The sequence below is a fragment of the Mastigoproctus giganteus genome, chromosome 1, assembly GCF_048544385.1.
Source record: "Mastigoproctus giganteus isolate SK-2022 chromosome 1, ASM4854438v1, whole genome shotgun sequence".
NCBI lineage: Eukaryota > Metazoa > Arthropoda > Arachnida > Uropygi > Thelyphonidae > Mastigoproctus > Mastigoproctus giganteus.
In genome coordinates, this window is record NC_143575.1 from 60,394,189 (window position 1) to 60,407,232 (window position 13,044).

At 38.0% G+C, this 13,044-nt stretch overlaps 1 protein-coding gene across 1 annotated transcript in view; it reads left to right on the top strand.

Moving 5' to 3' along the window:
* Window positions 1–4,401: 4,401 nt before the first annotated feature.
* LOC150090840 (uncharacterized) overlaps window positions 4,402–13,044 on the top strand; it is a 74,659-nt gene continuing 66,016 nt past the window's right edge. The window contains exon 1 of the mRNA XM_090380289.1: window positions 4,402–5,241. Coding sequence (XP_090236415.1) covers window positions 4,530–5,241 — 712 coding nt within the window. The 5' untranslated portion in view covers window positions 4,402–4,529. The remainder of the gene's footprint in view (window positions 5,242–13,044) is intronic.

Genomic DNA, 13,044 nt, shown 5'->3' on the forward strand with positions numbered 1-13,044 from the left:
TACAATCAACGATAATAATTCTTATCATTGTAGAAAATGAGAAAGAAAAATACGTCAACGTCATAAGAAGTGAAGGAAATATTTTAACGATGTACCTGATTGGATAAAACCGCACAGAGAGAAAAAAATTGGTCTCGGAAAAGCAAATATTTAAAAAAAAGACAATTTTACAATATTAGTTTTTTGTAACTGTGTGAATTATTAGAAATTAATAACTAACTTCAAAATATCAAAATTATATTTATATACAAAGTCAAAAGATGACGTAAGTCATCTGTAAATCAACATATTTTTTATATTAATTTAGTGAAAAGAAAAATAAACCTAGAAATTTGTTCATCTGTACGTTGAGTAATTCGCCTGGAGGGAGAATTATTTTATCCGTTTGTGGATTCCAATTTGGCTTATTGCTATACTGGAAATGTGGGTGATAAAGAGGAGGAGGGATTGTTTTACTTAGGATGCTTAGTTGCATTTTGTCTACTGGGAGGGGTGAACTGGGATCCGTGTTCAAATTAATGCTTTTCCTTTGATCAAGTCTGTGTGGGAGATGGCTGAAACTTGGCAATTTCTTCTCTCTTGTGTGTACCCATCTTATGATTTCCAAAAGGGTCAGTGAAAAGAAGAAGATAAGAAGAAAGAAGTAAGAAAAATAATAAGGAAAGTAAAAAATTAAAATATTGGTAGGAACAGCGCATCTACACAGAATTTTCCTAAATAAAATAATATTGAATTGATTTAAGCGTAGATTGCACAATGGACAAGCCAGTAAGGTACGAATAAAAGACCAGTATGTACTTAACTACAGCAGAGGGGGATGGGTGGCATAACATTAGAATAAGGGTGCTCTAAAGGAATACGTTTAGAAATTGTCGAAATTATAGATCTGCATGCATATGTACAGACACATATACAAACTAATTACTCACCACCTGAATTTAGTCCATAAAAGATAGTGAAATATCGTTAGATGTAATCAGTCATAATGAAAATATTGAATTTCGAACTTTAAAAAAAAAATGGAGACAGAATAAATTAACTCAAAAATAAACTGAATTTTGAAAACATGTCAGTACTATTCGTGATGAGGATACCATTAAGCACCGATTATTATGATTTCGATCTGATCTTCATCCTTCTTCCCATGTCGATCACATATCTCAGACTTAATCAAGCGTTGTTCCTCGATTTTCAAGAGTGACAAAATTATAATTCTTCTCTACAAACACCTTATACATCCCATTTTTGATTATCGTGATGTTATTTGGTCCCCACAACAGGAATATCTTTCTCATAGACTCCAGAGAATTCAAATTAAATTTATTAAATTCTTACGCCGATATTGATTTACACTTAAACCGTCTGTGTATAAAAAAACTTCTCTTTAATCTGTTTTGTTAATCCTAATTTTGTATATAGTTTAATAATAGTAACTGTTTTATATTGATTCTCTGTAATTATCAGCGTTATCTAGGGTCTCCGTGCCCTGTCGGTACGAAGTCTATAAATAAATAAAATTAGAAATATTTAAAGAATTTCTTGCCATATTTGATATTAAGAAACAAGAGTGCATATTACCTTGCAAAATAAAGTTGATCCAGTGGAAATTACACTAATTAAACTAGAGGTAAACATTTAAAATAAATTTATACAATGCACAGTTTTAAAAGTTGCGCAATAATAATTTTCGAGTACGTTTAGGTAATTTTCTTGAACACACAAAGAGAGAGAGGCCCCTTTCCTAATGTAAGTTAAAGCACCTGCAACGTAGTGGATAATAGCTATTGTTCTAGCGTCTTAAAAGACTTACCTGTTTCGAAGCTAGGACAAGAACAATCTTCCCTTTTCTTCTTTTTTCCCACGAGTATCCCAGAAAAGAAAAAAATATACACAAATTACAAACTTCTCGAGGAAGTTACATATACGACATTTACTTTCATGTCGCGTGCTCGTAACATGTCCTGCAGGTGCATACCGCTGATCACGTGGTAATGGTTTTTGTCACCGTCACTTTGATGCTGCACCGCGATAGGGTAGCAAGTTGTAACAACCCACCGCGTCATTCATCGCACTGTTTAGGCTATTTCCATTAAAATATCCGAGTGTGGGTAACGGTCCGAGGTGGTTCACAGGTGTCTTAAGTAGCCTGTAGGACATCCACGAGAAATTTCGCAGGTTCATCCATTTTATAGTCATCTCAACCAAGACGTTTAGAATTACTTCACGCTAAACGTAGGCTTAAGGCTTTCTTGAATTCTTTTCGCATTTATGACATTATCCCACTGGAATTTAAATTAGCAGTGGGACGGGATTTGTTAAAATTTTGTCATTCTGCGCTGTCAATTCTTTTGACTGCGATTTACTTTCTGGTTTCTCTAATGATTGAACACAAAATAGAAAGGCAATTACGAATGCCATTTATTCCTTCAAATATAGTGCAATTTTACATAAATTTAATTCAAAATTGGTCTTTTTTTTTTGGAAAATTCACTGGACATGAATTTTCGAAAAAATGACAAAATATCAATAATATTAAAACGTGTTTTGAATCAGTCATTTGATTTATAAATTGCTTGTTGATGGTAATAATAATTATAGCGTAGTACAACCAGCACATTATCATATAAAGTTGCTTGACGGTCAAATGGGAAAAAACAGTGGCATACGCGTTTCGGTTGACCGTGGTTCAAGTTCACGTGACTGATAAATAAGGTTAATAATTGTATTCATTTGTCAGAAAGAATAGTTGTAAATTAATGATTATTTTTTAATGATAATAATACGCACGATTATTTGTCCTGATCACAGTATAAACAGACCTTTGGGGGGGGGGTTTAATTTGGCTACATAGTGCGCAAGTTCATGTAGTACTTCAATATATATAGTTTGTCGCGTTGTGAAGTCACAGGTCAATTTGCACGCCACATGCGTTTTAAAACTCAAGAAGAACCAAATCTTAAAGTTATCACTGCTTATACAGCTCTTTTTATCTGCATCTTCAAAGTGTTTAGTTTGAAGATGGAGTTCAAGTTCTTTTTCTAAGATACTTCTCAGGATATAGTACATTTAGATTAGATAAGAATGCTGTCGGTTTAAAATTTTTTCTCTGATTTCAACATTTCACAAGCAATTGAATTGGTGGCTAGTTTCCGATAACAACAAAGAAGAAAATAAGGAATAATAAATAAATTTTCTGTTTATAGTCTGGGAAAGCCACATAGTTTCAGAGGAGTTCGTTAGATATATAGAATACAAGAGCATCACCGTATTTAGCACTCGCGGGGAGGGAACCACGGTCAACTCAAACGCGTGTGCTAAAGTACCCTCGCTTTGACCACTCAGATACAGCGGTCTAGTTTTCATTAATAATTAGGACATACAAAAGGTAACATTCCATATCGATCTGAGGTTAACGCGGGATGGGAATATAATATTAATCATCGCTTCGCACAGATAAAGAGAAAAATGTATGCAGCAGTGTGGAAGGTACGTGAGGCCATAGGCATTACGGATAAAAAGTTAATCAACACGAGAAAGACTGTGTCCCTCATCAACATATAATGTCAAGGTGACCAAAATAAACAGTAGGCATTCGTTTAATGTTCACTTCACACTTCGTCTCATCCATCGCTGTTATAGAATGAATCTTCCCAGCGAATATGAAGGGGGACCTCTATACGCACGCAGAGGATAAGAAGAGGAAAGCATATATGAATATGTTTCGGACTCAGAACTCATAGAAAACTTGCCTCAGCCTTAAAGAATGTTTGGTATATTTGATGAACAAATGATCTGCCAGGAGACCACCAACAGATCAAGAGGACATATGAACTTTGTAATGTTGACCTTGTATTAAAATAAAGGTAAAAAGTAATTATCGAAGTTAAAAAATATTCTAACTACAAGTACTCAGTTTGGAAATTGGTAAATCTGTAAATTTAAATGTTCTATGAATCCTTTTCTATACTACAAGCACAATATTCTAAGTGTAAATTTAAACGTTCTATATCAATCGTACTGTTATAATAAATAAATTTAACCAATAACATAAATAATTGCTAAAACTGTAATTCAGAATATAGTGTTCTGTTAAAATTACTAATACAGTAGTCTTCTCTTTCAACGACGCATGAAAGCATTCGATTTTAATTGCAAACGCTGTAAAAGCATAAATCGCATGTGCAGTGTTCCCCAATTTTGGTGGAGAGGGGAGGATCAGAAAATAAATCCGTGATTATGAGAACTGCTTTAATTAAAAGATGTCTAAATGCCAAGACCCTAATAGTGACTGTTTCATTTTCTTATAAAATATTGAATTTCTTCTGATAAAGTTTGTTAAAAAGATTATTTCTAAACAAACCGAATTCATTTCTGTTTCAGAAGGCCTGGAATGTAAGGGATCGCCAGTCGGATCTCCCTCTCACTCAACACCGAGAGCAACAATACTGCGCCTGCGCAGTCACCGTGGCCAGTTTTCCTTTCTGTTCTGGAGTGACCCTATTTTTAAATAACAGCCAAAGCACCGTAGCATGAGCTCATATTTTACAGGCCCATATCTTACCGATATCCGGAGCGGCGGCGGAGAGCATTATAACGGCCAGCCAGTACACAGCCAACCAAACGGCGAACCATGTGACCCGGCCCAAAGGCAATACATCCAGCCTCAGTATGCTTCTTCCCCAGCACAAGGGGCCACCTACCCCAGGTTCCCTCCTTACGACCGCCTCGAGATACGACCTATCACCTCTACTCCGAACTCACCTAGCCCTCCCGGTCCGTATTACGGAAATCAGTGCGCCCAGCAGCAGCACCCATCGGGACCGCCACCCCAGCCAGCCCATCAACCGCAGCAGCACGCTCCTCTTAACCACCCCAACGCCTATGTACCTCAAGATGCCCAGAACTGCCGAGGATCTCCCAATGACCACGGACCTCAGCATCAGAACCTGGGTCCGGTTCAGTATCCGAGCTGCAAGATGCAACAGCAGCCTCAACAACAGCAGCAGATGCCCCACGACCCCAACGGCGTGCATCGACAAGTTCCCTCAGACTGTCCCACCAATATACACCATCAGCAGCCACCTTGTCAAAGTCCAGTACATTCCCCTCCACAGCAAATGTACACACCAAACCACGTTCCCCCGACAAATCAGCCGAACGCTGTAAATCAAGTTCAACACCCACCGCCTACCTCTGGGGCACTACCTAGCCCCCTGTATCCATGGATGAGAAGTCAGTTTGGTAAGAATTTCGTTTTTCTTCATTATTTCCATCTACTTGTATTCCAGAAACGATGTTACGTTACTGTGTTTACTTTATGTATTTGACTTTTGTAATTTCTCACACCCCTGCTCCTTTCCCCTCCTGTGTGTAGTTTTATCAGTAATACTCCTACCATTGTATATTAAGTTTTACAAATAGCAGTACTACAATTGTTAACACATTACACGAACTGATAACATCTCACCATCTGACTGAATATCAGGTGTGGCACTATTTTTCGCTGGTTGTCCAAAGACGCATTGAAAATCGCTAGTAAAACAGTGGTGAGATTTATAACTTTAAGGCGCATTTACTCTGCGGAAAAGCAGACGAACTATCCGTCTGTTGGTACTCGTGATCTGACATTTGTGCGCATGCGCTAACTGCTGCTTCCAATGCTTTAAATGCAAGTGCTGTAGAGGTACATATAGATCTGATTAACCTTTTGTATATAAATATAAATTGCGTAAAATATATAAATATAAATTGCATAATCAAATAAAAATATGCAAACATCATCAGTGAGCAAATTTCGATTTAAATCCGTGCAATTCGTGAAGAATCGAAAGTACAATATGAGACCTAACGTGGTGAAAGCGGAAGTGCAATAGTACACGCGTTAGAGTTGACTTTGGTTTGAACAAATGTGACCAGTGAATAAGTTAAGTGATTAGTTGTGAAATCGTCCGACAAATTTTTTCAATGAGTTCTAGAATATTCAATCTGGTTATAAATAGGGGAAATTTTTGCGATCGTGGTCAGTGAACTTTTTAAATTGATTGAGTGAAAAAGGAAACTCTATTTTGTAAAGCCATATAAAGATTATAAATGTGTATCTCTAGTACAGTATGTCTGGCGCCTTCAAATGAAGTTGCCCGGTATTGCACTACTTCAAACAAGCAAAAATATTCGTACGTAGATTATTCGGAAAAACAAAAAAAAAGCGTTATTTAAACAATGGGATGGAGTAGTATTAGCTCTGTATAAAAGAAAAAATTGTTTCGAAGTGGTAAAGACCACCGATTTCGGGGTCATGAAGGATATCAGACCACAGCTGGCCGAGTATAACCAGTGTTGGGTAAAGTAATCAGGTGTGCTCTCGCGAGCAGCATAGTTGGTACAATAGTCGTCCTCCCCATACCGGGTGGAAAAGACCTGAGCTCGAAACCCGTCGATGACGTGAGGAATTTTTATGGGCCTTTGCACGACGTGGTTGAGTTAATTGGTCTTAGGCGAGGTTAGCAGGGTTTTTTGCTTCCAAAACTCGAATTTTTCGTCCAGCAAACAAACAAATCGACCACAGTACACACACAACTAAGTTGCTGATGCATCTAAAACTCTACTACAGCAACAATAATCAGATACCTCCGTGGGCTGAGGAGAGGGAACTCTTCTTTGAGGCAGTAAGTAGAATTTCTGTGATTCGGATCCACCATAGAAACCACTCCCAGGTATTTTTTGAGATAAGCTGATGGTGCTGAGGGCGTAACGAATAATAGAATTAATGCACCTAGCAATATATTATGTAGCCTTCCATGGGTGAGATGTCACATGACATCATTGTCACACCTCAGGTGTTAACCTATTTACGATGAATATTTGAAAAGTTACTAATCTGACATACAGTATTTCGTTAATTAAAAATAAAATAAAGATAATAAAGGTATAAAATTACAAGCATGTATATTCCATTAACAAAATTTTAGAGTAATATTTTTGACTAAAAATAATGTTATTTTATTTAAAAAAAACCTCTCCACCGAAACTAATAATGTCACAAAATAAGAGAGTACGTGCAGCAATAGGGTACGTTTTTGAAAAGGACTTTTGGAAAACCCTTTTTTTTTTTTTTTTTTTAAAGTATTTTTGGAAAGGAATTTTGAAAATGGAAGATGGAGACACCATTCAGTGCTATCAAGAAATTACAATTAATCAAGAAAACTGTAGAATTAAAAAGGAACCATTATGGCCCCTTTTGAATTCTACAGTTTTCTTGATTCAGAGTCGATGCCAGAGGTGCGCAAGTGAGGCATATGCCACAGGTGCCGCCTAAAATAGACGCTGCTAAATGCGGTATTGCATATATATGCGTGTTAAAATACGATATGGATTAGGTGCCGTTATAAGATTTTGACTCAGGCGCCACAAACGCTAGGGCCGGCCATAGTGTTACTAAAGACAAATCCGAAGAGGTGGATCCCCTCTTCTTTGAGGCAGTTTGGACGAGTACAATCGGAACAGCACAATGGTACTGTTAATGACCTGATTTTGAAAGGTCAGTGTGGGTTACAGTATATAGGAAAGACACTAAACGTGTTCTGAGAATGGGGTCCATCGTATCTTTCACAAAGAATGGAGCAAATTTTAAGCGATTCAAAATTTTTTGATACCATGACCATGTAGGAAACTTAATTTCATTTTTGTGATCTAGAGATCGAATAACAGTCCATCTTGAAGGATCTCGTCGCCACAAGAAATTTCGAAGGGCACCATCAGCTACTAAGTTATGGCTTAAGATTGTTTGTTTGATACAAAGACGGGGTGATATTCGTTGATTATCTCTTTCTTCACGACAATGCTCCCAGTTAAGAGCTCGAGTAATTATCGAGATAATGAGCAATTTTTGTTATGAACTGTTGACACCAACCCTAAACGATCGACACATACTTTTTGGAGACATTGCTGCTTGAACAATAGTTATAAAAAAGTGACATTAGGGTGCGTTTGGCTCTTCATGCAGAAATTTGTTTCTCCTGCCACATTGTACGTCTTTCATATGCTCTTCCATTCTCTTGTTTAAGCCTCTATAAAATTCTCCAAATGTAGAAGGAATTACAAGTGCACTACAAAAAGTTGGTGAGGCTTCTTGGATTAAATGATCGGTTTTCTTTAAGACATGTGTGCCACTAGTCATATCGTGAGATTTTCTTTTCACGTTGACTGCATGCAGAGCCAAACCACACCGTGGTGTCATGTTTGTAGCCTATTTTTTATTTAATTTAATTTACTTTTTTATCAGCTGTTCGTTTGCGCATAATTTTGATGAGTGGTTTCAATTTATTTAGGATTTTCTTTTCTGTCGCACTAAAAGTTGGCTTTCTTGGTACCAGTGCATTGTCGAACTGAGGGAGTTACGATCAGGTCCACCCATATTTGCATATCAGAAAAAAGAAATTTGACACTTGAGCTGAGTGATTTTTTTTTTTATTATTATTATTATTTCGTTGACATCTGGATGAAACTGTTTCTCATGGATGTATCCGTGAGAAACAGTTTCATCTGCAACACAGCCGAATTCCCCAAATGTTTTTTTCTTTCTCTTTTGAGAACCCCATCTCATGTAGTCTGGATGTAGAAAACTATCACAGCTGCCATACCCTTTTTAACGATTTCAAGTGTTCTTGGTACCAGCGCATTCTTCCTTAACAGAAATCGAGATAGATGTACAGATAACGTATTTGAGTTGAAAAGTTCAGTCATTTGAAACAGAGCCTCTTCTTGGGAAGGTATAAAAACATCAAAGCCAGATGTCAATGGTACGAATGGGTTCTTTAGGCACGTGGAGAGTAACTGGATATTATGTTCCAGTGTGCCAAATATTCTACTAGTAGGTATATACATAGTTCAGACACCTGTGAACTTGGACACACCAAAATTCACAACTGAGATATTCATAAAAACTGCTGCTTCCTCCTGTTAAAAACAACAACAACAACAAAACTCATATACATTCTTCTTCTTTATGTAAAATTAAACATTCGTACTGTGGACTCAGCTTTACAAGGCTATTTGGAGGGACGAGTTTTAGGAAGTCTTGATTTCGCAAACTAATCTTTCCAAAAATTTGATCTAACGCTGACTCCAAGTTAACCCTAAGCGTCTTTCCAAAAGGCTTCTCTGTGCTGAAAGTAATGGGGGGGGGGGGATATTATATTCGGAGCTTGTTATTTTACGGTGAAGCCTTTGACAGATCCCAACAAGAAAACGGAAGCTGCACCTTAGATGCAAATTACTTGAGTGGTAAACGATTAAATACCTAAACAAGACAAATGCTGACACTTGTGCATGCAGCTAATAGTGGTGGACCATTCAATCTACAAAGCAAAATCGAATTTTAAAGCTTCTTAAGTACGTTTTCCATTGTGTTGAATAGTATATCTTCTATTCTTCTTGGAACTGTGATTGGAATGTGAAATTTTAGAATATATCTGTTCACTTTTAAGAGAGCTATTGCGGTTATTTAATTAAACGACAATTGAATGGAACCACAGATATCAGAGTTTTCTACAAATTGTACTACATTACTACAAATTTGTTGCCCTCACGGGTACTTTGATGGTTATATATACTCTCCTCCAAGACCGGATGGAAAATGCCCGAGTTTGAATCTCTCAATGATGCGAGGAATTTTTATGAACTTTTTTCACAATATGGCAGAGTTGTAAATAATTGAAAATACTCAATTAAGGGATTGCGATAGTAACAATTACAATATTTGCAATTATCACAATACAAGAACATCACTGTTTTTGACCGTCATGTGAGTTCGAACCACGGTCAACTTGTGCGTGTATTTCTGTACCCCACGCGTTGATCAATTGGCTACGTCAATTTGCATATTATATTTTTGTAATTATTCTCATCTTCAAAGCCTTATGGTGCACTTTACAAAAGCTCATGGCACTCTGGGCAGCTGCATACTAGTCAAGACACTGAATGTTACAAATGTCATCTCCTATCTATAGGGATCCACAGTGATGCACTTTAATTTTACCTACCTTACGAGTATATTTTATAATTTTATGAAATATCGCTTTGTTTTTACTGTTAACGTTCATGAAGTCATAATTAATAAAGAATATTAAGTCAGAGTAAGTCACAGTTCATCCAGTGATCACTTTATTAGGTGCGCCTACCCTTTAAATGAAATGAAACACTTCTATCCCTGGAATCATATTCTTACCACGCTGTATAAAGAAGGTAAGCAAATACGTAGAGATGGGGTGTGTGGGCGCCACACCGCGACCCCTGCTTACGTTGGTTCACACCTGGGTGGTCACCCACCATGTACTTGTGCATGGAGGTTATACCCAGGATTACTAACAGTCCCACCATCGTGAAGGTGCAAGCAGAGGATTTGGCTGACACAGACCGTTCGGACTTCGCCGAAATTGGGTCCACTTGACTTGAGTGTCACCCGAATATCAGTTCCATCAGCGTTTTAGACTCCCAAGGTAGCAAGTACAGCTTGTCTGGCATATCTGAGAGAATGTCTGTGACAACCTCAATGTGAAGGATGTTTTGAGATTGATGTAATAATCAAATGATATCTGGCCAAGCGATTCTATGTCTGAACAAAGTTCATTGATTCTGTCACCAAAATTAATGCGCCATGTCACAAGGAATTGCAAAGAATTGGTTCCCAGTGAATTCAGCCTACTGCGGTAGCCTCTCCAGTCTAATTTAAAAAACCGTGGAAAGCAATTGGGTTTACATGCACTAGCATCCATGTAGCATTTTTTTTGACAAGTCGTTGAGCTCCAGTCCCGAGAAATCTAGGCGTTTTTGGGGGAACCTACTCGCTGTTAGGTAGGTGTACCTAATAAAGTGGCTCTTAGGTCAAATTGACATCTTCCTAACACCATTTAAAACGAACTCCTCTCTGCGATGAGCACGATGTTTGTTGGTCATGCTGTATAGAGACTTCTCTTTTGCAGCCCACAAAATACGGTTTAGCAGGAGGTATTCAGGATTTCAGCCAAGCATTATTGAAAAACAAAATAGAAGAAAAAATTGCTATTTGAGGCAGACTTTTGCTTAAAATTAACCAAGATTATTCCGGATATGACGAAGTTATGTTAAATGAAACTAGTTCATCCCTTGCGTTGAACTTTAAATTACCGTATTTTCTGGATCATAAGATGCACTTGTTTTCCTCGAAAATGTTGTCAAAAATTCCTACGCGTCTTATGATACGAAGGTATATTAAGCGCAGTCAGTAATGTCATTTCCTTTAGTCGTGTCTAGAGATAGTATGGTCAGAACATCCAGGTAGCTTTCTAAAACATTAGCTCCTTTATTGTGCGATTAATGCAGACTACACAAAACAGAGGCAACAAAAAGAACAGTTGCTGAATTAAAGACGGAATTAGTGGTAATTCCTGGAGACCGCAACCCATTGCAGCCACTGGACATTTCAATTAGAAAACTGTTTATGCTGGAGGAGTTGACGAAATGGATAGAGACACGAAATCACAGTATTAATAGTGGCAAATAATGCAAGAAACCAAGTTATAGCTCATCATACAAAAAAAAAAAAAAAAAAAACTATCCGCCTCCATCGTCTATCCCTCCAAGAATTCGTCCAGTTCTTCTTGAATTTATTCAAACCACCTACTTCCACAACAACACCAAATTAAAATTGTTCGAACAATCAACCATCCGCTGGCTGAAGGAAACTTCCGCACATCTGTCCTACAACTATCCTTCATCAACTTGGATTAATGTCCCGTTGTGTAGTCTCAGCAACAGAACGAATGCAATCAACATTGTGCTTATTCTAGGCATTAAATATCTCAATCAGACTTCCTCTCAGGTGCCTATTTACTAGATGCTGCAATTTTAAAGCCTGTAAGAGCACAATTTCGTTCCCTTTGCCAATCACGTTGCCCCTCTCTGCCCCCATTCCATCCCTCCTGAAATGAGACCTACAGACCTGTATGCAGTACTCAAGATGTTGCCTAACCATGGTATTATACAAAGGGATAACCACCTCCTTATCCCTGCTAGCAAAGTTCCTGTATATCATTGACTTCTACGAGCAGTCCTGGCAGCCTGTCTGCACTATTCAGAGAACTTCATATCTGACTACATAAATTACCCTCCGGTCTTTTTCACTACTCTGAATGTAATACCAACAGTTGGTATGTCAATCTAAGATTAGTGCTACTCATATGTAATACCTTACATCTTTCAATGTTACCAACCAACTACCCGCTGGCTAAAGGCGAACTTCCGATCATCTATCTATCCTACATTTCTCTTTCCTCAATTTGAATTTATGCCCTCTCAGCTGATTATTCTGAGCAAGAGGCAGAATCCCATCAGCATTGAGCATGCTCAAACCATTCATGAGTTTATACACCTCAATCAGATCACCTCGCAGGTACCTAGTCTCCAAACACTGTAATTTGCAAAATTTAAGCCTTTCTTCGTTAGAGCAACCCTTTGTTCCATTCACTAATCTTGTTGCCCTTCTCTGTACTCGTTCCAGCAGCTCTACATCCTTCCTAAACTGAGGCCTCCAGACCTGTACACAATACTCTAGGTGTAGCCTGACCATTGCCTTATACAAGGGAATAATCACCTCCCTATCCGTGCTAGAAAAATTATTGTATATCATTGATAAGACACCATGAGCTACTCTTGCAGACCGTCTGCACTACTCAGAACACTTCAAATCTGCCTGCACAATTACCCGGTCCTTTTCGTTCTCTGCCACTGTCAGTGTAGTACCACAGAGTTGATACGTTGCTCTGGGGTTACTGTTTCCCATATGTAGTACTTTACATTTGTCAATGTTAAACTTCATTTGCCACCTCTCAGCCCATCTGCTCAACCTTTCCAGATCCTGTTGCAGCAGCATGGTGTCAGTAGTGTCCTTGACAACCCTGCCAACCTTTGTATCGTCTGCAAACTTGGACATTAAGCCCGATATACCATCATCAATATCATTTATAAATACAGAAAACAATAATGGACCCAACACTGAGCCCTGAGGGA